The 25,528-nt window shown below is 35.1% G+C and overlaps 2 protein-coding genes and 1 long non-coding RNA gene across 17 annotated transcripts; 1 reads left to right on the plus strand and 2 right to left on the minus strand.

Annotated features, from left to right (window-relative positions):
• Nucleotides 1-5,560: 5,560 nt before the first annotated feature.
• On the plus strand, nt 5,561-15,509 carry LOC140880635 (zinc finger protein BRUTUS-like At1g74770). 5 transcript variants are annotated; one of them, XR_012149706.1, is made up of 13 exons: nt 5,561-5,919; nt 6,516-6,734; nt 7,096-7,290; nt 7,358-7,695; nt 7,878-8,106; nt 8,728-10,379; nt 10,779-11,000; nt 11,100-11,237; nt 11,917-12,151; nt 12,227-12,286; nt 12,989-13,060; nt 13,144-13,314; nt 15,141-15,267. XR_012149706.1 is itself a non-coding variant. In XM_073285248.1 (13 exons), exons 1-13 carry the CDS (start codon nt 5,668-5,670, stop codon nt 15,300-15,302), a joined length of 3,870 nt encoding a protein of 1,289 aa, XP_073141349.1. In that variant the 5' UTR covers nt 5,561-5,667; the 3' UTR covers nt 15,303-15,509. The 5 variants fall into 5 exon arrangements, 4 of the variants coding, with proteins under 4 accessions (XP_073141349.1, XP_073141350.1, XP_073141352.1 ...); XM_073285248.1 differs by having other exon boundaries at nt 13,144-13,239; nt 15,141-15,509; XM_073285249.1 differs by lacking the exon at nt 15,141-15,267 and adding an exon at nt 14,844-14,980 and having other exon boundaries at nt 13,144-13,239.
• Nucleotides 13,908-15,018, minus strand: LOC140880637 (uncharacterized). The gene is made up of 2 exons (XR_012149707.1): nt 14,880-15,018; nt 13,908-14,797 (listed from the first exon to the last, which is right to left on the minus strand). It is a non-coding gene; the product is annotated as an uncharacterized lncRNA (long non-coding RNA).
• Nucleotides 15,510-19,182: 3,673 nt separating the features above from the next.
• Nucleotides 19,183-23,987, minus strand: LOC140879683 (pentatricopeptide repeat-containing protein At1g74750-like). Of its 11 annotated transcripts, none has more exons than XM_073283510.1 (5): nt 23,827-23,987; nt 23,311-23,462; nt 22,724-22,902; nt 22,265-22,401; nt 19,183-22,085 (listed from the first exon to the last, which is right to left on the minus strand). In XM_073283510.1, exon 5 carries the CDS (start codon nt 22,080-22,082, stop codon nt 19,500-19,502), a length of 2,583 nt encoding a protein of 860 aa, XP_073139611.1. In that variant the 5' UTR covers nt 22,083-22,085; nt 22,265-22,401; nt 22,724-22,902; nt 23,311-23,462; nt 23,827-23,987; the 3' UTR covers nt 19,183-19,499. The 11 variants fall into 11 exon arrangements, with proteins under 11 accessions (XP_073139611.1, XP_073139609.1, XP_073139610.1 ...); XM_073283508.1 differs by having other exon boundaries at nt 22,724-22,905; XM_073283509.1 differs by lacking the exon at nt 23,311-23,462.
• Between the last annotated feature and the right edge of the window lie 1,541 nt (nt 23,988-25,528).

Consider the following 25,528-nt stretch of genomic DNA (forward strand, 5'->3'; position numbering starts at 1 on the left):
TCAAAACCACTCAAAGGCAAGACTACTACATCTGCTCGAATGGAGTGTCCCTGCAGCTCTAACTCCAGTCCTCGAATAACCTTCGAGGTAGACATAATCTGCCCTGACGGCATAGTAACATCATACCCGCTGTCACTACTCTCAGGTGTGATGCCTACCCGCCTGATAAACTCCAGGGAGATAAACGAATGCGTAGCCCCTGAATCTAGCAACGCAAACGTGGAGTTGCCTCCAACTAGAATTCTCCCTGCACGCAGAAAATATTTCCAAGTAGCTGCACCAAAATCTTAATTTACCCAATTTCACCCCTAAGGACTACTCGTCTCCGAGGCATGTTGCATCACCCCATATTTCTTTACGTAAATCGCCATGCATAACTAAGTGGTTTAAAATTAATGCTAACTTAAATTCTAGAAATTTAAATCATACTATAAACATTTAAAACTTACAGACCGGTAGCGTGGATTTCTGAGCTCGCATAGCAGTGAGGACCCCTCCGAGGACCGTGCTCTGATACCAACTGAAACGACCCAAACTCTATAATAAATAAATATGCGGAAATTTTTTTTTTTTATACTTACTAAATAAAATATGTACATATATTCCCATACATATATGCACAGAATAAAAATATTTAAAATGAATAAACAATTAAATACTTAAATAAAAATGCATTCTTAAAAATATAATAAATATCTGAGTCAAACATTAATTAAAAATATACTGCATAAGTAAATAAAAGTTTGCATGCACTGAAAATATTAAATAAATATTCTAGACCCTCAATCACTGAAAATAATAAAAATGTATCATGCTGACAAGAACAATAACATGCATAGCGACTCAGAATATTTCACGGTCACGGGGCCATTGCATGCATGCTCATACGTCCTCGCCTCCGGTGGGTACAATGTCATCCTCAACGTACTCACCTGCACCATACCAGTGTAGTGAGCCTAGAGGCCCAACATGCTAACATAACAAGGGTTTAAAATAATTTAAACCAATTTAATACTAATACATACATATACATGAATGAGCATGCTTAAAAATTACATAACATAACTTACTTAAATAAACATAATACATAACATAATACATAACAATATTGAGCAATTTATTTTCTAACATAGCATGGTTGTATCCGTAGTGTAACCTTAAATCATACATTAAATACTGATCAGCGTGGAAACCTACGTACGTGGCCGGTGACGAATCACCTCTTAAATTGGCAGTAAACTGCCCTTCAATCATATGGGGACGAATCCCCCTTAAATTGTCACACTACTTCAACTTCCAACATAAAATATTTTTATTGCTCAACTTAAACATTAAATCATGCATAAAATATTATTTCATGAATGCATGTACTTGAATAAAATGTGTGTCCATCATATATATTTAATTTAATTTCTTACTAACATATAAATATTAAAATAACTTAAATGCATATAAATAATTAAATATATATTCAGGACACATGCAAATTTTCTCATGGATGGTCCTGGACTGCTGGCCCTACACACAAGCCCATTAACTTAAATCTGGCCCATTAACATACTTAAGCCCATTATTTCAAACTTTAAGCCCAAATAATTATTCTAAGCCCAATTAAATTAATAAAGCCCATTAAAATTACACTAAGCCCAATAACACTTAAACTGGCCCATTGGGCCCAAAAATCCAAAGACTGGCCCATTAACTTTTATGGGCCCAAAAGCCCATAAAATAAATGGACTAACTTAATTAAAAATTTTAAAAGTCCAAATAAAATTATTTGGGAGTCCAAATAATTTTATTTCAATTTATTTGACCCAAAAACACATAAATTCGTAAAATACTTTAAAAATAAAAAGACTCGAGCCCGGCCCACCAAACTCGGACCCGAACTCACTAACCCGACCCACTACCTAACCGCCCCGACCCGGACCCAAGACCCGACCCGGAACCACTCCCAAAGCCCCAACTCGATCACCCTCTTCCCTGCACTGCTGCGGCCACGAGCAGTTGCAAAGAACGCCGGCGGCCGCCATGCTCCGGCCACCCACCGGCCGGAGCACCACCCCTAGGACTTAGCTCACATCCAGACCTTTCCAACAAGCCAAGAACCAGCCCAAACCGTCGACTATGGAGTGAGAACGAAGCCCTGCAACCCGGCCCTTCTGCACTGTCGCGCAGACCCGAGCAGCTGCGGGAAAACCCTTCGTCCTCGAAGCTCCGACCACGAAAGCCCATGCAACCTTCTGCAAAAACTTAGAAAACTCAAATGGGGTTCTAACCCAACCGGCCTTACCCTAAACCGTGGTCTGAGGAAGGAGAACGAAGCTCCCTTCCTTGAACCCCTAAACCTGCGCGAACAGCACAGATTTTGTGCAGCCATGCCCAGCCTCTTCCTAGCCATCTCCAGCCCTTAGCCCTGGTTTAGGCCGACCCTAGGGACCCTCACACACCCATGAAGACCCCTGCCAGCAGCCATGAACCGCCCTTGCCAATAAAAAAACGTGAGATGATGCCAACCAATGAAAAAAAAACGTGAGGTACTCAACAAACTCATGCCATTTTCTGAAAAGTTCTTAAGGATCTTGATGCATACAAAACATGCACATATAACACTGATATGGTGAAATAAAGATGAAATAAAACATGCCTTTCACCGTAGAAATCAATTTAGCACGCACGTAGGACGTTTCCGGGACGACGGGCGACGAGAAACCTTAAAACTTTGAAGAGGATCGGCTATGGAGTCTTCTTGGAGATTGTTCAGTCGATGGAGGTGCTGAAGAAAAAGGGAGATGTCGGCTAAGGCTTTGGGACGTGAGGTTAGGGATATTAGGTTTAGGGTTTTAGGTTAAATAGAATTTAATTAAGATAATAACTTAATTAGAATTATATTATACCATAGAACACTTATTTAAAAATTCCTAATAATAAAAATAATCTGATGGGAAAGTTAAATCCCGAAATATTAGAGTAGGGAATTTTTAAAAATAGTAAAAAGTCAATATTTTGGCTAATTTTTGAATAAAAAGGACTCCTAAAATTATATAAAATTAAATACTTAAAATTTTGAGATAATAAAACTCAAAATAATATTTTAAGGCTCCAAAAAGGCTCATAAAATAATTTGGCTCGAAAGTTGTCATCCCGTCCGTCCACGGTCCCGTCTACGCGATTAAATAATAAAAATACTAAAAATCATAAAAATCCCTAATTATGGGTTAAATGCTTAAAAAAATAACTTAAATCATGCATAAATAATTCACATAATTATTTAACCCATAAATCATAAATTTAAATAATTAAATATCCTAATTATGCAGGCGGATTTATGTAACTAAAAATACCGGGTGTTACATCTCGTCAGCTTCCACAAAACCGAATTACATTATAACAAGTGCTCATATTTAAATTGAATTTGGCTTATAGAATACTGTTCTTTGCAGCGAAACCTCCATGCAAGTACACATAACAAGTATCTATATTTAAATTGAATTTCATAACGACTTGATAAAATATTAATTTTTTAAAAATAAATTAACTATCAAAAGAAACTTTTTAGTTATTAATTATTTCTTGTCATCTCCATATCCCCACATGTGATTAGTATTATTACAAACAATACAGTATTAATACGTAATTTTTATAATACACAATACCTTTTTTATTTTATTTATATAAAAAAAAATCAAAGTCTTTAATCTTTATTCAGGAGCGGCGAATCTATCAGTGGTTATTATTATTATTATTATTATTATCAGCAATTTAGTGCGCGTGTGCACACTCCTCCCCGTGCATGGGTCAACATTGTCCAAATAATAGGATGTGGCAAGGTCCACGCTGAGCTACGGACAATCAACATGACAATGTTTTTCTCCACGTGGCACTGCTTCCACCGTGGAATGAAACTATGAGTTGGCATTGTCCACGTTGGATTAGTCTATGCTAAATCGAGAGTGTTTCTACCCCTATTTCAATATCATTAGAACATGTGGGATCTTTATATTTTGTATGAAAATTAACATGTGTGTTGATGATCCAATGGTTGTAATCTGACCACATCATAAGAGAAGTACTTCAGGTATAACATAGAATAATCCATCCATATGCAATGGTTTACTTGGGAAGTGTTCGAAAAAATTTCTAGAAAGAGCTTTTCATTTTTTTTCTTAACAAGCTTGCCCCGAAAATAAAAAATTCCCCCTGTAACTAGTTAGTTTTATCCTCAAAATATGTTTTGTTTTTGTCCGCTGTTAATGAATTATGGATTTTCAACATGTGATCTTATTCGTTTAAAAAACATCGTGTTACATTTAAATCGATGGACTTCAAATTTATAAACTTTGATCATAGTTTTATTATTGTAGCAAAACAATATTTAAAATTGTAAACTTATATTTTGCTTATTTACACATTTGTGATAAAAAAAATTATAATAAATTTCAAGTGACATATTATTAGATGCGTTTGAAATTCATCATAATGAACATAAAATGTTATCTAACATGTAATGGATGAATTTAAAGTATTTTTGTTTCGCTTCTTTAAACATGAAAACATATTTAAAATCCATGAATCTGAAATTGAAATGTAATCAATCCGAATACAACCAAACTTAGATCATACTTACAATTAGACACACGCATGTTTGCGACAACCAATTATCGTTTACCACATTTGAAGAGGAGTTTTTGCGACAAACAAATAAATATTGTTTTAACCAAAGTATTTTAAATTAATTACGACCATCAGTGATATATTAATTAATATGAACTAGGTACTGTTTTGTTTGATGTTTTATTAATCTATATATAATTTATCTGATTCAATATCGCGTTTTTCTTGTCATATTATTTATCCATCTATTAATTATTTATTTTACATCAATCAAATCATCAATTAATTATATTACATCAATCAAATCATTGAATTTAAATTACTATATTATCCCTTATAAATAATATTATTAATATTTTATTTATTGTTAAAAAGACAAATTGGTAATTTATCATTTTTATATAAAATTTAATCAATCAAATCAAATATAATCTATCAACCAAATCAAATAATATATTAACTATCATTTAACTTATTTTTTTTTATTGCATTATATTACTTATCTATGTATTATTTATATCATAACTCGAACCACACGATACCTAAGAGAATCAATAATCGTTATAACATGGAGAACGAGTGGAGATTTTTTGTCTTATGAATAATTTAAAATTAGATCATAATCTGTACTCGTTTTAAGAATATTATTTACTTTTTAGAGCTGAATCAAGTTTGATTAATTTGCATTTATATAGATCAAATTTAAAGTCTGCTATTTCAAAATAATAAATAAATAATAATAATAAAAAAAAAATCGAAGGTCTGGCGAAAACAACTTAAGCTCTGGCAATAGCACAAACTACTGGCGCCACAGACCGTTTGTCACGAAGTCAAACGTGGCAGATTTACCAGCAAAATATTACAACTTAACTAACCTAATAAGCCATTTAAAAAAACAGAATTAATTAATAATATTAGAAGTTTGAAACTCGATGTGGCCCCCCATTGACACACAGAAAACCCCCATAAAATGGCGATCGCGTGCCAATGCTGGAGCTTCTCCCTCTGCTCCGCTCCTCAATTTGATGGTACTTGGCGGCGGCGCGTCACTGGATGGACGGCGGAGAATGCGAGAAGGAGGAGGACTGGGTGGGGTTGCCGTCGTCGCTCGAGGGAATCAAACTCGTCGATGCACCCGTTTTGTTCTTCGTCGCTTCTCACAAGGCTTTCCGGTCGGAGCTGTCTTCGCTCCGCCGGGATGCGGCGGAGGCTGGGGGATGTAACCGGGAAATTGTGATTAACCTATCGCAGAGGTTGGAATTCTTGAAACTGGTGTATAATTATCACTGTGCTGCCGAAGACGAGGTCAGTTGAGACCAAATTCTCAATTATCTATTTAACTGATTATAAGATGTGATTATCAATTACTGGTTTCTTTTTCATCGGCGTTTAAATTCTTAATATCCCTGAATTAAGTCGAAAGGATATCTCTTGTTGCAAAGTAGTTGACTTGGAACATACTTGGATAATTGAGCTAACTAAGCAAGACGATTGTTTTTTTACTATTTGCTTTTGTTTTTTCTAGGACTATTTCATTCATTTCTAACATCTAGCTTTGTAATCCGATCGAAAGCAAGTCATGATTGGTTAACAAAATTCTGCATCTAAATTTTTCCTAACGGTGATAGAATATTATGAATATTCGATTACACGTGACATGCATTTCTTCAGACACTCAATTTCTAAAATATCATTATTTAGTGCACCTCAATTCAAGGGACTCTTATTTTCACGTGCCTATAATAATCAAACAAAATTCTGCATCTAAATTTTTAACTCTTGTTTTATCAGCAAAAATGAAAATGTTCCTATACCAGTACTTCCTTCAAGTTTTCATTTACAACCAGAACAGTATTAGAATGAATTTAAACTCCTGACGAAATTTTTTAATTTTCCAACAGGTTATATTTCTGGCATTAGATCAACGTGTAAAGAATGTGATGCCAACATATTCGATTGAACATAAATCTATTGATGATGAATTCAGGTCCATCTTTCATCTCTTGGATATCTTCCTGAAAAAAGATGAAGGCACTTCACAGATGTTTCAAGAGCTTCTTTTTTCCTTGGGTACTGTCCAGGCGATGATTTGCCATCACATGGAGAAAGAAGAACAACAGGTGATTATCAGAAAATTTCTCATCACTGCTTACTGATTTTAGTATGAATTATGTTTGGATTAACAAACCTCACATATGAATTTCGATGTTTGTGAAATAGGTTCCTACTCTACGGGAATTCGGTTCTTACAGTGTGGGCACACACATGTCCAGAAATATTTGCATTTTTCTAGGCAATCTAATGTTTTATTGTTCCAGAAGATGTTCATAAAGAATTTGTGGATATTGCTAGTTGACGGAGAATAATTGAGAATAGTAACATAACTAGTCCATTTTTATAAAGTTCGGCGATGCACATGCCAAATCTTATGTTTGCACCCTCCTCCCCCCAACATTCTAATCTACCTGGGTGCGAATGCAGGTTTTTCCTTTGTTGAAGCAGAATTTCACTTCTGAAGAACAGGCTCAGCTTGTCTGGCAGTACATGTGCAGTGTTCCTGTCATACTGTTGGAGGAGTTTTTGCCATGGATGACATTTCATCTTTCTTTGGACGAAAAACTAGAGGTCCTGGACTGCATAAAGGTTGTCATATCTAGTGACATATTACTTCAAGAGGTAAAACCTTTGCGAAATTTCTGAAGGGATGCAGGGTATTTTCCTCAATAACTGTTGACTTCCATAGGTGGTGGTTTCCTGGCTTCAACATAATGAGAGATCTTCTTCTGATCCCGGCAATATATGTGGGAAAGGGTATCAATTTTTGAATGAATTATACAGATCCAAGGGTATACTCGAGCTATATCCTCGTCAGATTCTGCAGAATGATAAAGTATGCTCGATCGAAGCAAGTGGCACTGAGGTCCCTATTAACGGTATTTCTCATTGGCATGCTGCTATTTTAAGAGACTTCAATCAAACTATTGAAGAATTGCGTCAGATTAGAAGTTCAGACTCCTTTACCACCCTTCCCCCTGTCATTGTTCATTTAAAATTTACTGCAGATGTGCTGATCTACTATAGGTAATCTTCTTGACTTCTTAACCTTTATTGTATGTTTTGTCAAGGTTTCTTGATTTTTCGTTACTATTAACATGAAGATGTTTCGAAAAATATTCAAAATCTGTGTCATAAGACAATTTTTGTATTTCTATGACTATGTGCATGCCTAACAGTTTTATTTTCTGTTATCTGTTTGATTGCAGCAATTCTTTGGACAAAATCTTCTATCCAGTGTTTAGTGAATTAGCCAAAAGCAACCTACCCCCTTGCAGTCGACTGGTTGAAGAAAGTCAGATTGAATGTCTAAGAAGGTTGCTGTTTATTGAACCTCAAAGTTCGGAACAACCAAGAAGCTTCATTGAGATGCTTTCCAAAGAATTGGAGTCCCTTGTGGAGGGGTTCAACAAAAACCTGTCCGTTCTTGAATCTAAGGTACTAATCACTATCATACTCGATTTTTACATTAAGGGCCCACTGCTCGTTTTCTTTCCTTTGATTTGTTGCACTTCAAGTTGTTCTTTGTTATAAATTACTGCCCCAGGGTTATAGTTTGAAGCACGGTATATTCTGCGTACAAATTTAGTTTTACAAGCATATAGTTTTACTTTGTTATCAAGTCTACAATCAGAGGAATTATGCAGAATATTATGTGGTGCTTTGATTCATTTGATATAGGTTGGTTGAATAGAAAGGTAATCTTCTGTGAGAGGTCAGTTATAAACTTTGTTAGCTATCACACATATTATGCCAATATCCCATGAATCAACTTAAGTTGAATAGTACAAACCAATTCTTAATTCACGGTTCATAGTTATTGAATTCAAAATCATATTTTTTAACTGGAAAAGCACTCTTCAGACACTCAAATTCTTATATACCCCTACTCTTCAGACACTCAAATTCTTATATACCCCTACTTTTTCACCTATGCATACATACCAAGAAGAAATAATCGAATTATTTTCCATGATGCCTTAATTTATCTTAATGATGTTAGTGGTTGAACAGTGGTCTATTTTACTCCATCGATTTTATTTTTTCGATTTATTCCAGGTTTTTGCATTTCTTAGCAAGAATTGCTCCCGAGAAATGCAACTGTGGTTACTATACACAAGCCTTCGTATGATGCCCCTTGGGTTGCTAAAGTCCACTGTCACCTGGTACTCTGCTTATTTTTATGAGAATCAGTTCAATTCAATTCTGAAGAACATGGTTTTGGACTGCCCTTTGATCGATAAGTCTTTTATTTCTCTTCTGTACGAGTGGGTTCGCATAGGTTCTTCTGGGAAGACCTCTGCCGAAAAATTTAGACAAGCTTTGCAAGAAATGTTAAGTGGTAGAAGCTATTACTTGGTTGAGCAAGTTAGGCAGAGTGCTGAATTCTGTGAAAAGTCTCTAGATCCAAGTTGGGATATAAAGGTGAAGAAAAGTGTAGTTAACCCTTCATCTTCTTCCTCTGCCGCATCGGCAATTCATGATTCATCAAATTCTTCTGTGGTGAATCTGCGGATATTATTCCCTCGGATTTTTGAAAGCGTACTCCAAGTTCAAAAACGTCCTGCAGAATCTGGGCATACTTTCTTTTTATCTCTTGAGTCGAGACCAATGGACCACATCTTTCTCGTCCATAGAGCTTTCATAAAAGATCTGGAATATCTTGTGTCCCTTTCATCTAATCTGGCCATGGATTTTGGGTTTTTTGCAAACTTTGAGAGACGATTCAACCTTTTGTACAATATGTATCAAATTCATAGTATTTCAGAGGATGAGATCGCCTTTCCCGCTCTGGAATTGAAGGAAGCACTTCAAAACATCAGCCACTCTTACAGCATCGATCATAAATTGGAAGTTAAACAATTCATGAAAACTTCCTTGATCCTAAATGAGATCTCTAATTTCCATGATGTGGCCAGCAATGAAACTGGGCTGATGCATCGCCAACAATTATGCTTACAGCTCCATGATTGTTGCTTATCCCTGCAGAAAGTAATATCTGATCATATACACCGAGAGGAAGTTGAAATTTTTTCAAGATTTAGGGGATGTTTCTCTGCTTCTGAAGAAGAAAAGATTGTAGGACACATGCTTGGACGAACAAGGGCAGAACTACTGCAGGAAATGATACCCTGGCTGATGGCATACTTAACTTCTGATGAACAGAAAGCGATGATGTCTTTATGGCACAAGGTTACAAGAAATACAAAGTTCGATGAATGGTTAGGTGAATGGGGGAAGGGCATGACAGGATATTGCTTACCGATGATTACAAAGGTATCAAGACCTTCTCCTTCTTTGGTTGCTGATCCCCTGGAAGTTGTTTCAATGTATCTGATAAGAGAAGGTACGCCAAGTAAAAAGAATACAGATGACAGAGAGGCACAAAAAGAATTTTCTTTTGAAACTTCTGAGCAGTCTGGATCTTGCATTGTCGATGAAGCAACAGTGGGAGGCCAGGATGGATACAGATCTCAAGATTTGATTCAATTTCAGAACGAGGTTGACCAGAAGAAATGCAATGAAACAAATGACAGATGCCAGCGTGATGGAAAAAAACTTCCAGTAAAAAAATCTAATGAACTGAGCCATCTAGATCACCCTCTGGTTATGAATCAAGAGGAGCTGGAAGCTACGATAAGAAGAGTATCTCGTGATGCTAATCTGGATTCTCAGAAAAAATCATATGTCATTCAGAATTTACTGATGAGGTGAGCTTTAAATCAACAGCCTCGTTTTATGTCCAAATGTCATGTGAAGGCCTTGGCGTTGGGAGTCTTCATTGTAAAATATCTTAAGCATCAAGGTTATAAGTATTCATGGCGTCAGCATACCCTATTAAGGATGAGTAATGACACCACAAGAATATACTTTCTCCCTTAATTCCTGCTATTTAACATGTTAAAACATCATGTTCACTGACACCTTACATAATAGTGTATTTTTCCAGTTTTTTTTGGAGGTGCTACTGGTTTATGTCTAGCAAGTTCTGCTACCTCTAGTTGACAGAAAGTTCTTATTAAATAAATTCACTTGCTTAAATCTCTTGAACCATTGGTCATAGGTTTCCCCCCTTTTCTAGGTTTGACTCGTTCTTTGATTTCATGCAGTCGTTGGATTGTAACACAAAAGACATCTAGAGAAGATACTGAGACAAATGATAAGGAAGAAATCCCAGGTCTAAGTCCATCCTATCGGGATTCTCTAAAACATACTTTTGGTTGCAAACACTACAAGAGGAATTGCAAGATCTTTGCACCATGCTGCAATAAACTATACACATGCATTCGGTGCCACGATGATGACGACATAACAGATCATTCTATTGACAGGTTAGGCTAGCATGAATGGTTAGCGATTCAACATGTGTTTTTCTTGTTGACACTTGACATAAATGCAGAATCGCTCATTTTCATTCTCTCACGCTGCAGAAAAACTATAACAGAAATGATGTGCATGAAATGCCTGAAAATACAACCGATAGGCCCCAAATGTACGACCAGTTCTTGCCATGATTTCTCCATGGCTAGATTTTATTGCCACATCTGCAAATTATTTGACGATGAAAGGTGAGATAAGGAAGTCGACCTGATTTTATTGAACCATTTGACTTGATGCTTTTCAAGATCTTATTTCGGCAACTTTACAATTTATTGTGCTGTGAGCTACAGTAGAGGCTTAAAAGGCAGTTTTTCTTCTAAATATTTAAGGAGTTGCAAAAGTATTTGCGGAGAGATAAGTATCATACTAATAGGAGTCTATATTGCCTCCAAATTATAAAATAACATTTATCCCGTGATCTTGTGGCTTTGGGGCAGGTACACTAGGGTTCTGGTACTATCTGGATTCAGAGAGCCATGAAAAGCTTTCTTATCAGTTTCATGCATAACTGCAGTACAATCATAGTATTGGCATCATGGCATGCGACCATTATAACTACTTGAAACTAAAGATAAACTTGGAGAATGGGTAAAGACAGAAATCACATGCACCAAATTCTGGTGATGGTCCACTACTGAAAAGAAGTCATATTTTGACCTGCGAAGATCTCATTATTGTGATGAGCAAATACATATTGAAAGTCTATTTAAGAAGCATAGCAAGCAGTCTACCAATTTTTTAATATTTTGAAACGTCAAAACAAACGATATTTCATGTTTTTCAAGCTTGATCAATATCCTGATATCTAGAGGTAGACCTGACAACCATCAACTTCTGAATTTTCTGACTTAAAATAATTATATGCAGGCAAATATACCATTGCCCTTACTGTAACTTGTGTCGGCTAGGGAAAGGCTTGGGATTTGATTACTTTCATTGCATGAAATGCAATGCTTGTATGTCAAGGTCTCTCTTTGTACACGTATGCAGGGAGAAGTGCCTTGAGGAGAACTGTCCTATCTGCCATGAATTTATATTTACATCAAGCTTTCCTGTGAAGGCACTTCCGTGTGGTCATTTGATGCATTCCGCATGCTTTCAGGTATTTATCTTCTTTTGGACCTTTTGGAACTGCTCAAAATTTTTCATATTTTAACATCTCTAATCCTATTGTCAGGACTACACTTGTTCTCACTACATCTGCCCAATTTGTAGCAAGTCACTGGGTGACATGCAGGTTAGTTCATCTTTGTTCTTATAATGTTTTGTTTGATATTATAACTGTTTCATTTGTGAGCGACTACAAATTCGTTTTTGTTTTTATGGTCACAAGTTTTAATGTCCTACTCATCCCAAAAATGCGTCATTAACTGCTTGTACTAACCACTATTTTTTATGTAGCTGAGTAATACTAAAAAAACCATCAACGTTGGGCTTTTAACCTCATAGTTGCAGGTTGAAGTTCTGCTATACCCAAACCCACCTTTCGCTATACTGTAACATGGATTAATTCATAGCTTCAGAGATGACTTGTTTGCCTTTAGACTCCTTCTGTGCCTTATCCTTTGTAATGGTAGTTAATTTCAGAACTGATTTGGGGATGCAGGACATAAATACTGCAGCTATGTAAGGATCTTATGACTATTTCTGAAGCAAAGAAATTAAAACAGAGGTTCCATCAGTAGATGAACTGAGTTCGAGGTTGATTGAATATCTTGTGTTGGCTTTCTAGTGAATACCTTTTATGGCTCTCTCTGAATACCATCCTCAGTGGCTATATTCAATTTATTTTCCCCTTTGAACAGGACATTTATAAAGCTCGTGAAAAATGATTTTGTATGTTTATGTTATTATCCATTTCCTACTGGTTTTATCTGTTGAACATACCCAATAATTTGGAATTTGCTAGGGTTAAAAAAACCAGTCGTCCCCTTTTCAGGTGTATTTTGGGATGTTAGACGCGTTGTTGGCAGAAGAGAAAATTCCCGAGGAGTATGCTGGCAAAGTACAGGTGGACTACATTCTATTTTGCTTCTAGGTGCTAGTGATTGAATATCTTAGCGGAAGTAATGGACTGCTACATTCTATTTGCAGGTTATATTATGCAACGATTGTGAGAAAAGAGGATCGGCTGCTTTCCACTGGCTCTACCACAAGTGCCCCCATTGTGGATCATTTAATACCAGGCTTGTGTGATTCAAATCCTTCACAAGTTTGGAATTCTTTTAAGCATGGTTGAATAGTCTTGTCAGACTTATGAACCAGGCATGAATCAGTTACATGTTTCAATAGATAAGTGCAAAGTAAGCTAATTATAATGTTCATTCTCTTGTAGAGAGATTTTAGGATTCTAATTAACTAGAAGTCTGTACAAATTTTGAATTGTGAATAGATTACTGCTGAGGTTTTAGAGAGCAATATTGAACAACCGGGAAAAAATGAATTTGCATGATGATCTTTCCCGTGCTTCATGCAAATCATCTATTATACTCATCAGAACACTGTTAGTTTTGTTAGTGACTGAGTTATTTCCTGCCGATAATGCGCAAAAGTTGATTTTCTGGTTGACGAATAGGTCCTAAGGGATATCTTTTCGTCTTTGGTTTGCTTTTATACCTGCTCATTTTCTTGTCTTAGTTCCGTCTCCTTCTTAATCTGGCCTGAAGAAGAAAAGCCTATTAGAACTGCTCTATGCCTGGTGCTTAGATATTTTGCTTATGATGCCCAAACTTGAGGGGAAGGCAGCATTTAGACGGAGTACTTTGGTGATGTTTTTGTATGTTTCCAATATTATGGAAAAACGTATGTATTTAGCTCGATACAATATGTAACATTTTGGGAATAATGAAAGTTGAATATGAAAGAAATACTTGTTTATTTTCTGAAAAATGTTTCTCTCTCGGAAAAAAAAAACATAGGAACCTAAACTGAGTCAACTGACATAAAAACAAGAAGATGAAAAGATCAAAGTGTCTCATACTCAAATAGAAACGAAATGATTACCACCTAAACGACGTAAGATAAGAAAGAATGAGAAGACAAATCAGGATCTCGAGTCTTAATTGATGATTCCGTGGATAACGACATAAGAAGAAGAAAGAATGAGAAGACAAATCAGGATCAGAGGCTCAAGTCTTTAATTGATGATTCCGCGCTCCATATTCAAGTCTTTAATTGATGATTTCCTGCTCCATATTATGATGATTCCATTCTGCATATTAAATTTCATATTTAGCGATAGTAATTGTATAAGTTCCCATAACAGTAACATATATTGTTTCAAGCATTTGTTCATATATAATATAATCTCACTAAAGAGGGAGTCATCTTCATTGTCCTTCCACTTGTCTAGGACGGACAAGGACCGATCTTGGTACCTGTTAAAATTAGATCTGCTGTCTAGGACCCCATAACGATAGTCGAATCATGATCCTATCAGTGAAGCAAATTTGATCGAAGTCGAATCCTGATGCTATCAGTGAAGGAAATTCAATAAAATAATAACGGCTACCATAGAGGAAGTGGCCATAAACTAGAGAGTAGATCATTTACCATTCACTGTTATGAGTGACAATAGATTATTTTACCTGGTGTCGGAGGCATGTATGAGTTTTTGTCTATTGAGATGTTTTTTTGCTGAATAGACATTGGCGTTGACGTAGGCATATTACTATCACTACCATTCCTCATTTGTTGAAGCCACAAAGAACTGACAGCACTATTTTCATTGTGACCAGAATAATTTTCACTAAAATCATAGAAATGGTTAGAATATGAGACATGTGGTGTAACAGGAAATAATGTCACGGCAGCTTGCAGTGGATCAATACCGTGTGACATATCCCGATAATGTGTAACTTGTGCCAGAGTAGCTTGAAGTTCCTCCTCGGCCATTTGAATGTTGTAAATGAGTCGATGTATTTCCACCAAAGGTCCATGTACCGGATACTTATCCCACATGTTAGCAACGTATTTGATCGTTTTCACAGCAATGTTTCTTTTATCGAGGCTGAGATGCTCGAGTATTTTCTTGATATTACTGACTCCAAATAGCTTGTGAGCATTCTGAAAAATTTTTGGTTGATCGGCAGGAAAATACGGCGCAAGTAGGCATTCTGTGGTGCACCTCCTCCTTTGGTACTTGCACGCTGCGCAGGTTTGGCCTTTACCACTGGGTGAGGTCATTTCTGATGAATGAATTCTTGGAGCAAACTTATTATGGTATTAAATTGAATGAATGGTTCGGGACGTGACAAAGAATAGATGTATTTCAAATGATTTGGGAGCACTGCTACTAACGGCAGCATCGATCTTTTTAGTTTTACGTAGCTCTGATTTTTAACTCTTGAGTCGTAGTTGAATGGAGTATATATAGGAGAGAAGCGAAAAATTAAGAATGCCAACTCAAAAAATAAAATAAACAATAGTAAACAAAAAAAAGGTTACGAATATTTGGTACTATTTTGTTATTATTATGTTTTTTTTTTTTTTTTTTTCGGTTTGAAGTGACCAAAAAGTTGGGGGCTAGTGTTGATACATAATAAGAGGCCTAAAATATAGCGGTAATCCTATGGTAATGGATAAAAATCCCATTTGTGCTTTGGTTCCCAAGTTTGATTTTTATGAGTTTGTTGTCCTTGCTGTTCACACCTGGGCACCTTATCGATAGATTGGTTCACATTTCAAATTTTGAATAAAGAAATCTACTTCTTCATCAGATTATCCTTTAATCAAGATTCATTTAGGGAAATAATTTCCTCTTATCCGACTCTAATTTAGAGGATGGAGAGGGTGTCTCTAGAGCCGACTAAATAATTGGGTAATCGGGTACGAGGATTTTTGAGTTCGAAGATTGAGGAGTACTAGTAGCATATTTATTCATACTTGACCCAAATGCTTGATTAGATTTTAAAATATATATTATTGTATATATATATAACTTGACCCAAATGCTTGATTAGATTTTAAAATATAGTATATATATATATAACTTGACCCAAATGCTTGATTAGATTTTAAAATATATATTATTGTATATATATATATATATATATATATATATATATATTTCTATGTATAGTTGTATTACACATTTATTAATTTTAATATGTTTTTGTTAAACGAGGTAGTTGGATAAGATTTAGAAAATTATTAGTAAAGAGCCGATCTTATTTTGTAAGATTATGATTTTGGGATAAACAATTTCTAATATTTTGTTATTTCTTTGTTATGATATTTATTTTGCAAATTTTTATTTTAATATTTATTCTTATGATTCTCTTGGTAATTTGGTAATATATGATTTTATCAAAATAATTAAAATTTGAAAATACTGAGTATTTGGGTAATGAATGAATAGTTTATCATGCGATGGGTTGAGGATGTGGTAAAAGTTGAATGCTCGGTTGGGATAAGAATGGAAAGGATTAGTATAATAAATGTGGATGAAGATGAAGGATGTGAAATCTTACTTGAATTCTACACACGTATATGCACAAAATCTTTTTGGGTTTAAGTGATATTTTTTTAATTACTTTTGAGTATGTAATTTTCTTACGTAGGAGTTATATAATCATGTAAAACTTCAAAAATTAGATATAAATCAATAATATTTCGATACTTTTAAAAAAAATTTAAAAAATAGATGAAATACGATAGTTACTAATGAACAAAAAATTTACTAAAATAAATTTTTTTATGATATTTGATTAAATATAAATAGATATCTTTGGAAGTTCAAAAAACATATAATGATAATTGTTATCAACTTATTGTTAATTATTCTAAACCCGTTAAACATAATACAGACTAGCAATGCGTGTGTGTTGTAAGAAAATAAAGAACGAACTCATGAAATATTTTTTTAAAAAAATATTAAAATAAACTTATTAATTTTTTGAAATTGATGATAGGAAGAAAAAATAAATTTTAAATAAATATCATGATATAGTAAGACAATGTAGTTAACTTAAAATAAAAAAAATGTTTTAAGTAAATATAATATTACCATGAATTCATATAGTTAGTACATGGTGCTATTGTATTATATATATACTAGCGTCCCTATACATGCTATGCATATATACATATTGTTTTTTTAAAAAAAATTGTATTAAAAAATTTATAGATTATATTAAACTTAAAAGCTTTCAAAAACATATTTTGATAATATTTTTTTTATTTTACGGTGATATGATTATTTTAAAACTAAAAAATATATAAATATAGATAAAAATATAATTTATTAAGATTTGATATTTTAGATAAAATACAAAAGTGGATTTTTATTATTTAATCAAATAAAAATAAAATATTTTTATAATTTGAGATTTTGATATTTTTGGTTTATCAAGATACACACCACTACCATCAAAATTAGTCATTCTAGCAACTTTATGAAGATACTAGTATCCAATTGCATGCATTGCATGTTTATACAGTCTGTTTTTCGCGTACATGCATTACGTGTTTGTTCAATTCGTTTTTGCGTATACGTTGCATGCTTATACAATTCGTTTTTTTAGCACGCACAGTTCGCAGGGTCGGTACAAAGAAAAAAGTGGCTCGGGGCGAAGATTAAAATAAATTTTTTTTATATAAATTTAAAAAAAAGAGTTGATATTTACGCTCCATTTTTTGTTATTTACATTCCATTTGTGAATAAATTTGCAGTGCATTCTACATATGAAGTGAAGTGTAGGTAACACAAAATGAAGTGTAAATATCAACTCTCATTTAAAAAATCAAATATAATCGAACTATATGAAATTATCTTCATATTTTATGAATAAAAATTATGAAATTATGCAAAAAAATCACATTGAACCACCAAAACTCACAATTTAAGTGATAATTTAATTTAGAAGCAGTTAATTTAGCCAATCAACTATAAATTAAATAAAAATTCCAAATTTCAAAATTAAGTTTTGAAATTTGTACTTTCAATCCATAAATTTTCAACCACGACATAAAATTAATTATAAATATTAAAATCTAATATTAAATCAAAATTAAATTGAACGAGTCATAAATCAAATTTTAACGCACACAGAGGCCGAGAAAAAATTGATCAAACATCAAGCTATAAAACTCAAGGCTAAAAAAGTCGATAATCAAGCAGAGGCAATGAAAAGTGTCGACGAAAAACAACGCCAAAATGAGAGGTGATGAACGAAGCGAAGATTGACATATCAGTTTAGGTGATAGCTTTGTTGTTGACGATGCATAAATATTTTTCGATTTTTTAATAACTATTATAATATAATAATAATTAATTGAACAACATAATAAATAATATTTATATTATATATAATAAATTTTTTAAATAAATTTGGGCCTCCACCAATTGTGGAGCCCTGGGCATGGCCCTGCCCGCCCTGGGGCAGAGCCGCCCCCGACAGATCATTTTTGCGTATATGTTGCGTGCTTAAGCTCGCAAAGTTCATTTTTGTTTATACGTTACGTGCTTATATAAATTTTTTATTAAATAATTATAAAAAATAAGAGTAATATTAAATAATTGTAAAAAAAAATTTTTTTTTAAAAATAAACATTTCTCTTGTTTTTCCAAATATATTTTGAAGCAGTTAAAGAGTCGAAAACACAAGGTGGTATTATCGGTAGAATGACCATCTTAATATTGGCTTCATTATATGGTATAAGATCGGAAAGACCGAAATTAGAATCGCTTTTTGAACTTCTCCCTAAAAATCACCAAAAAATATTTTATTATCACATCCACACACAATAATGCTTTTCTATTCTTTTTAACCAAATGCAAATGCTTCTCTCCGAAGGGAATACAAATCAAAACACCACATAAATTTCTAACGAGAAGCCAAATAAATGTACACAACTGACAAAAGTTCCCTTTCTATGTAGATAAAGATTTCATAGGTAGATAATCATCGAACATATAATACTATATGTACAATGAAAGTTACAAATTGAGTTATAAAATGTATTTTAAATTACAAAATTATCCCTACATTTGATTTGATAAAAATTTATCAATAATACATATAGGATAATTTTGTAATTTTAAATGCAATTTGTAATCTAATGTGTAAGTCTCATTATATACGTAACATGATCCTTTTTATATTAACTCCGTAATCGCTTACCTCACTTGCATGTAATAATTTTTTCGCTTGATAAAAAATATAAATGTCAAATACACAGACTATATTGACAGGTGAATACAAAACACTAATCAAACACATTAAAAGCAAGTTACATTGTACTAAATAATAGCCAGGTGGAGAAAACAGGCCTACGAATTCACAGAATCAAATGAATACATTTAACTTGACCAACCAAAATTCGACTTCAGCCGCCAACGATAAAGCCCCATCTCATGGCAACAACAACCATATAATGCCGAAAGAAATCCAAGTTTGCTCGCCAAAACAAAACTGGCGATGCTATATTTATTCAACTCAGTTAAAGACTTACACCAGATGCATCCGCTCGACATAAGATTGAAGCAACCATCGATTGAGAGGCTCGCCGCATCCAATAAAGCACCCACTATTACCGTTTTCTGTGAAGAACGGGAAACGAAACATTTCCAGCAAATCTTGCACTGCCTGCCTCACCATGGAGGCACCTGTCACCCTGCTTCGTCGACCCCAACCTGTTACAATATCGATTCGGCTGGGGCAACTACCAGAAAGGAGCAATTGCCTGTGAAACCAAGCAAGGGATCTTGAAAGTGCAGTCACTGCAGTTCCTTCTGACATAACGTGCAGGTTTACCAGCCAATATCGGGAACTTTTCTCTGTCACTGCATCGGGATAGACATTCTTTTGTGCTGCCGCTTCCCAGACTGATCCAGCTTCCTCTTTAAGTCCCATCTTGTGAAAGAAATCAATTACCGCATCCACGAGTCCCCTCTTACTTTCCCGGTCTTCACTATGCATCTTATCAAGAAACTTGCTCACATGATCACGCACGTTCTGTCCATCTGGTCCAGCAGTAGGCATGGTGAGTAAGAATGTGTGCGCAGGATGGCCAGTTAAAGTCATTAGATCACCACAAAACGACTTATCGAACGATGTTTGTGCGTCTGTACAACAACTTAGAAGCAGGGTGTAGGTCTGTAAGGAAGGATTTAAGCCGAAACCAAGCATGCCGTGAAGTAAGTTATACGCATCGCGAAGACGGTGTACTCTGAGGAAAGCACTGAGTAAAGAATTACAAGTTGGTACATTGGGGCGTAAACCTGCATTGAGCATCTCATTATACCACTCCCAAGCCTTCTCTACGTTACTAGCCTTTCCCCACAAGTCCACAAGAAGACCGTAAACTGGCTCATCTGGAACCCAATTCTTTCTTTTCATCTCTACAAACACAGCTTCAGCTTCATCCAGGTAGCCAGAGTGTCCAAGAACCTCCATAACTATACTGTATGTCACTTTGTCGGGCTCGAAGCCAGCACTTTGCATCTCTCGATACAACTGTAGGGCACCATGGTAATTCCTTGCCTTTGCTTGCAATGCAATCATAATGTTAAATGTCACCAAGTTCGGCACACAACCTTGATTGACCATCTCGTAAAATAGCTTCTGTGCTTCAGCCAAGTGGCCAGCTTTCCCTAGGCAATTGATGATCACGCTATAAGTGAAAGTATCGGGAGAAAGCCCCGCTTCTTGCATTCTCTTATACATGTTGATGGCAACATCAAGAAACCCTGCTTTTGCATGGATATCAATAAGCGTACAAAATGTCACGCGGTCTGGTTCGCACCCCATGTTTTGCATCTGGTTAAAAACGCCCATAGCTTCCTTCAAGTAATTCGCCCTCCCATAACTGTGAATAAGACGATTATAAGTAACGATATTCGGCTGGCATCCATCACCAATCATCTGATTAAGTAGTTTGTTTATTGCCCCAAACTGTCTAGACCGGCCAAGAATTCCCACCATAGTGGTGTATGTATGCCCATCGTGCTTGAATCCAGGTTGTCGTTTCAACCAGTGGAAAAAACCAAGAGCCACGTTAAAATCTTGAAGCTGCTTAAGAATTTGGTTTGCCTGGTAGACATCCAATGAGCAGTCGAGTTTTGTAAGAGCATCTTCCGCAGCAAAACTCCATCTGAACTGTCGTAAGATGTGCAACACACTTTCAACCACATGACTAGAATTGGAATATTGTCTAGCTACAGGAGGTCCCGCAATTACTTTAGCCTCTCTCACTGTCCTGTTGAACCCTTCGGACATGTTACTGACAAACTTGCCTCCTTGCTGTTTATTGTTTGGAATGAAGCGATTTGAATGAGCTTTTGACCTTTGAGTAACCAACCTGTTCCTGTCCTGTGTCTCTGAAGAGATTCCATCGGTTTCAATGAAATTCCCTGACCCATTGCTCGACAAAACGTTCACTCCTTTGTTTAAATTTGGTTCATCAGCTCCAACTTTTGTACCATAAGAGGTGCTTGTAAAGTTCGACCCAGATGTCGTCCGAGCTGACGAGTTTCCATGAAGTTGATCTTTTCTGGAGGATTTCACATTTGCAGATCTTGTATTAGAAATCGGTTTGGTGCAATCAACCATAGAGTTACACGGTGTGCTGACAGTTGCACTGCCATTGGTCAAGGGAATTCTATAATTTACGAAGTCGGATAAGAGATTCACTGCTGCAATACCAGCCTTCATAAAATGATCGGAAACAGGAGAAGATGAATGAACCACATTCTTTTCATCGCAGCCATCTGCATAACTCACATGGTTAGATCTATCCAATGAATGGGAGTTGGGAATTTCTTGTGGGACAGAGACATTTGCAGGAACTGCATTTACTTCTTTTCTCGAATCAATTGAAGTCAGCAAACCTACTCCTAAAGATGATTTTGATACGTATGGGGATACCACTTGCGAATGTTGCACGGTTGCTCTGATGGGTCTTCTAGAAATACAAATTTCATCATCAGAGCAAGTGCAAGAATTTCCATCCCCTGCACCACATCGTGATCCATTGAAGAAAAGGGATCTGGCAGATTGGGATAATGTACCAAGTTGTTTCGCACGTATCATATTCTGTAGATTCAGTGGTTAAAATATAACAATTAATCTCGATTCCAAACCAAAGTGTAACAAAGAAAATGGATATGCTAACTCTTTACTTAGTCGGTGAGTGATAAATACACAAGGAAATCAGAAGAGATAAGACTCGATAACATGATACAATCTATATATCAAAATAAAGGTATCAGTACCTATTCGGTCTACCAGTAGACACACAGAGATCAAATTTTACCACGGTCGGCCGAGAAGATTGCTCCTCAAATTTCAACCAAGAGAGTTAGGCATCTTCTATATGAAGAAAAATGTTCGATGTGAGAAGATTTATAATCTGCAAATGCCCATGAAAAATCCTGAGAAACATGGAACCCTTGAAAACAATACCAGCAGGTGTCTAAGGTATTATGGAAAAATAGCTCAAATATCTATAATAACACCACTTATGTGGAAAAGAAAATGACAAATAATAGAAATAAAGGAAAATTTGAAGGCACGATGTAATGCCATCTCTAGATAACATGCAACATATCAATAATTAGCACAAACATCAGGATTCCCATAATTTTGGAAACCCAATGGATACGCAGGTTTCACTCAAAAGACTAAGTTGCGAGCTATTTACATAAGAGAACGCAGACATATAACTTCATTACCTATTAGCAACTCATTAGTGTATTTCACTACAGTAGCTGAAGGAAACGGAAGAGTAGCAAGAGGTTTGAAATTGACAGCTTGGAGTGTCTCACAGAGATTAAAACTTCAAAAATGGACATGAGCCGGTCACATAGCCTGTCATAGACTCAAGTAAAGGAGGTTCTTGACCAATATTCCCCTACTACATCAAAAGATAAAAAAAAATTGAATATTTGTAGCACAAGCACAATAAATAATCCTCATCACTTAATAAATATTATCAAGAATGACATGGAGCATTTCTTACAAGTGAATGTATTTACAATACAAACCGTCCTTTCAACGTTTGGTTAACTCAAACATTTCCAATTCCACACTCATCATCACCAACCACCCGAATTTTTTAAACTAAAATTCATATTAACGAAGATAACCTCCCTAACAGATCACATTTAAGGGGACAAAGACTCACATTTTCAAGCTCAGCACGTCAAATACAAAACAAATGCAAAAATGTCCCCAACGCAGTGGTATGGCCAGGTTTCAGTCAGAGGATGAAATTAAATTAAAATGCTGAGTGGCTATGTATTTTCACCGGGTATCATACAGGTGTTGAAAATATCAGGGGAGCTGCCACGCAGTAGCCCTCCAGGTCCTCCTCTCCATCTGTCACTGATTCAAAGGCATTCCAAAGACGGAAATCGCCAAGAAACCATGAATGAAACATATCTTGGGTCCCCCTCTATGAAAATGCAGATTCTACCGTGAAAGGTAACAAAAGACGTAAAGATTCGATTTTTACCAAACTTTACTCAAAACTAAGAGCAACCCACGTTCTAAAACAACTAAAAGCAATTCTAATAATGATCCCAGATGACCATTCACTCCTAAACAAACCATATAATGAACGATGAATTACAAAAATGTGTTTCATAAAAAAAGCAAACATGAAAAACAACCGTAGCCCACATTCAAGAACCCTATAAAATACCAGAAAGCAACTTCAAAGAAAGTAAGAGTAACCATCACAGCTCAAATCATCCAGGCAAAATCAAAGCCGCAACATTCACAAGTCAAATGGAAGTGAATACAAGAATCAAAACGGAGTGATGGATGAAAGTACCTTAAAACCCGGTCTCAGAGAATATTCAAGGAGCAGATGAAAAACATATGAAAATTTTCTTGAGAGAATGCAAGTAGGGTTGAAGTGGCGGCTGTGGTTTGTTCTCTCGTTTCTCCGTGTCTAGACCTATTGAGTTTTCAAGCTAACGGGGCCACAGCTGAACCGTGGAAAAGACACTGCAACATTTTATTTTACTTTGACCTCCTTATTTATATTTATATTTATATTTATTATTATTATTATTATTATTATTATTATTATTATTATTATTATTAGCAGTTATATTGTGAGACGGTCTTACGAATCTTCATCCATAAGACGGATCTAGGTTCAATCCTATTATCTAGATTTACAATAATAGGAAAAATAAGTTTTTTGGTTCAGTAACTTTATCCCCTTTGGGTTTTGGTCCAGTAACTTTTTCGATGTGTGTTTTGGTACACTAACTTTGCATTTTATGTCTTTTTTGGTCCAACTGCATACGTGTCAGCTTCTGATTGGTCCACGTCATCATTTTGGACCAATCAGAAATTGACATGTATGCAGTTGGACCAAAAAACACTGAAAATGCAAAGTTAGTGTACTAAAACACACATCGAAAAAGTTAATGGACCAAAATCAAAACATGAACAAGTTATTGGACAAAAAAAATTATTTTCTCACAATAATAAGTAATAAAAAGTGATTTTTTTATGTATGACCCAAATAATAACTCTCACAAAATTAAGTTGTGGGGACCGTGTCACATGAGTTTTTGCCTTGATTTTAGGAATGCTAGTAATTTTTTTTTTTTAAAAAAAATGGTTGTCTCCGAAGGGGACTCTATCCCACATGAGTCAGAGGCTCATTGTCTTATTTTAGGGTTAAATCGAGGGATGTGCACGAGCGGCAGGGACCTAAGGGAGGGAGCAACATGGCCAACCCCTAGAGCATATCCCACAATATTTCAGCAGAAATGCCAAGAAATATGCTCCACACGAGGATCGAACCCGCAACGCTGGGTAATTTCTTCCAACATCACCTCAGGCCTTACCAACTCGTCTATGCCCCTGTAGACAATTTTTTTTATCCAAAACTAATGTTTGTCAATGATATTATAAGAAAGAGTAACACTCTTGTGAGACGGGTCAATCATACCCATATTTATAATAATAAGTAATAAGTAATACTTTTGCCATAAAATATAATACTTTTTAATAGATAACATATATAAGAGATCTGTCTAAAAAAAATGACCATTGAGAACGTCTCATAGGAGTTTTTGTCTATAAAAAAACGATATTTTAATAAAGTAAATCTACGTTTGGAGACCAAAATATATATATATTAAAATCATATTCCATTTTATGTATATCTTTTATGAATTGATTTTTAATGACGATTCATTTTATTTTAAGAAATAAATATATGGTGAGATGGAAATATTGTCACGGTAAATGTTACGAAATGAGATAAAAATCTAGTTGTTGTCTCGTGAGACAGTGTCATAGACTTTTATCCATAAGACGGGTCAAACTCACGTATATTTACAATAAAGTGTTATATTTTTTTACATGAAAAGTAATACATTATCATGAATGACCCAATTAGAAGATCAGTCTCACAAATTTGTCCATCAGACTGTCTCACAAGTATTTTTTTGTTATCAAATGTAGATTACATTTGGGAGATCTGAAAAAACATCATATTTTTGTCTTTTGGT

Source organism: Henckelia pumila, chromosome 2 (assembly GCF_033568475.1).
Source record: "Henckelia pumila isolate YLH828 chromosome 2, ASM3356847v2, whole genome shotgun sequence".
Classification (NCBI taxonomy): Eukaryota; Viridiplantae; Streptophyta; class Magnoliopsida; order Lamiales; family Gesneriaceae; genus Henckelia; species Henckelia pumila.

Excerpts from the sequence above, each read along its gene's own strand:
- LOC140879683 (XM_073283516.1), bottom strand. The coding sequence starts at position 22,082 with ATGATACGTGCGAAACAACTTGGTACATTATCCCAATCTGCCAGATCC.
- LOC140880635 (XM_073285248.1), top strand. The coding sequence starts at position 5,668 with ATGGACGGCGGAGAATGCGAGAAGGAGGAGGACTGGGTGGGGTTGCCG. Across the intron at positions 7,291-7,357 it reads GTGACATATTACTTCAAGAG|GTGGTGGTTTCCTGGCTTCA; the intron begins GTAAAACCTTTG and ends TGACTTCCATAG. Across the intron at positions 12,287-12,988 it reads AGTCACTGGGTGACATGCAG|GTGTATTTTGGGATGTTAGA; the intron begins GTTAGTTCATCT and ends TCCCCTTTTCAG.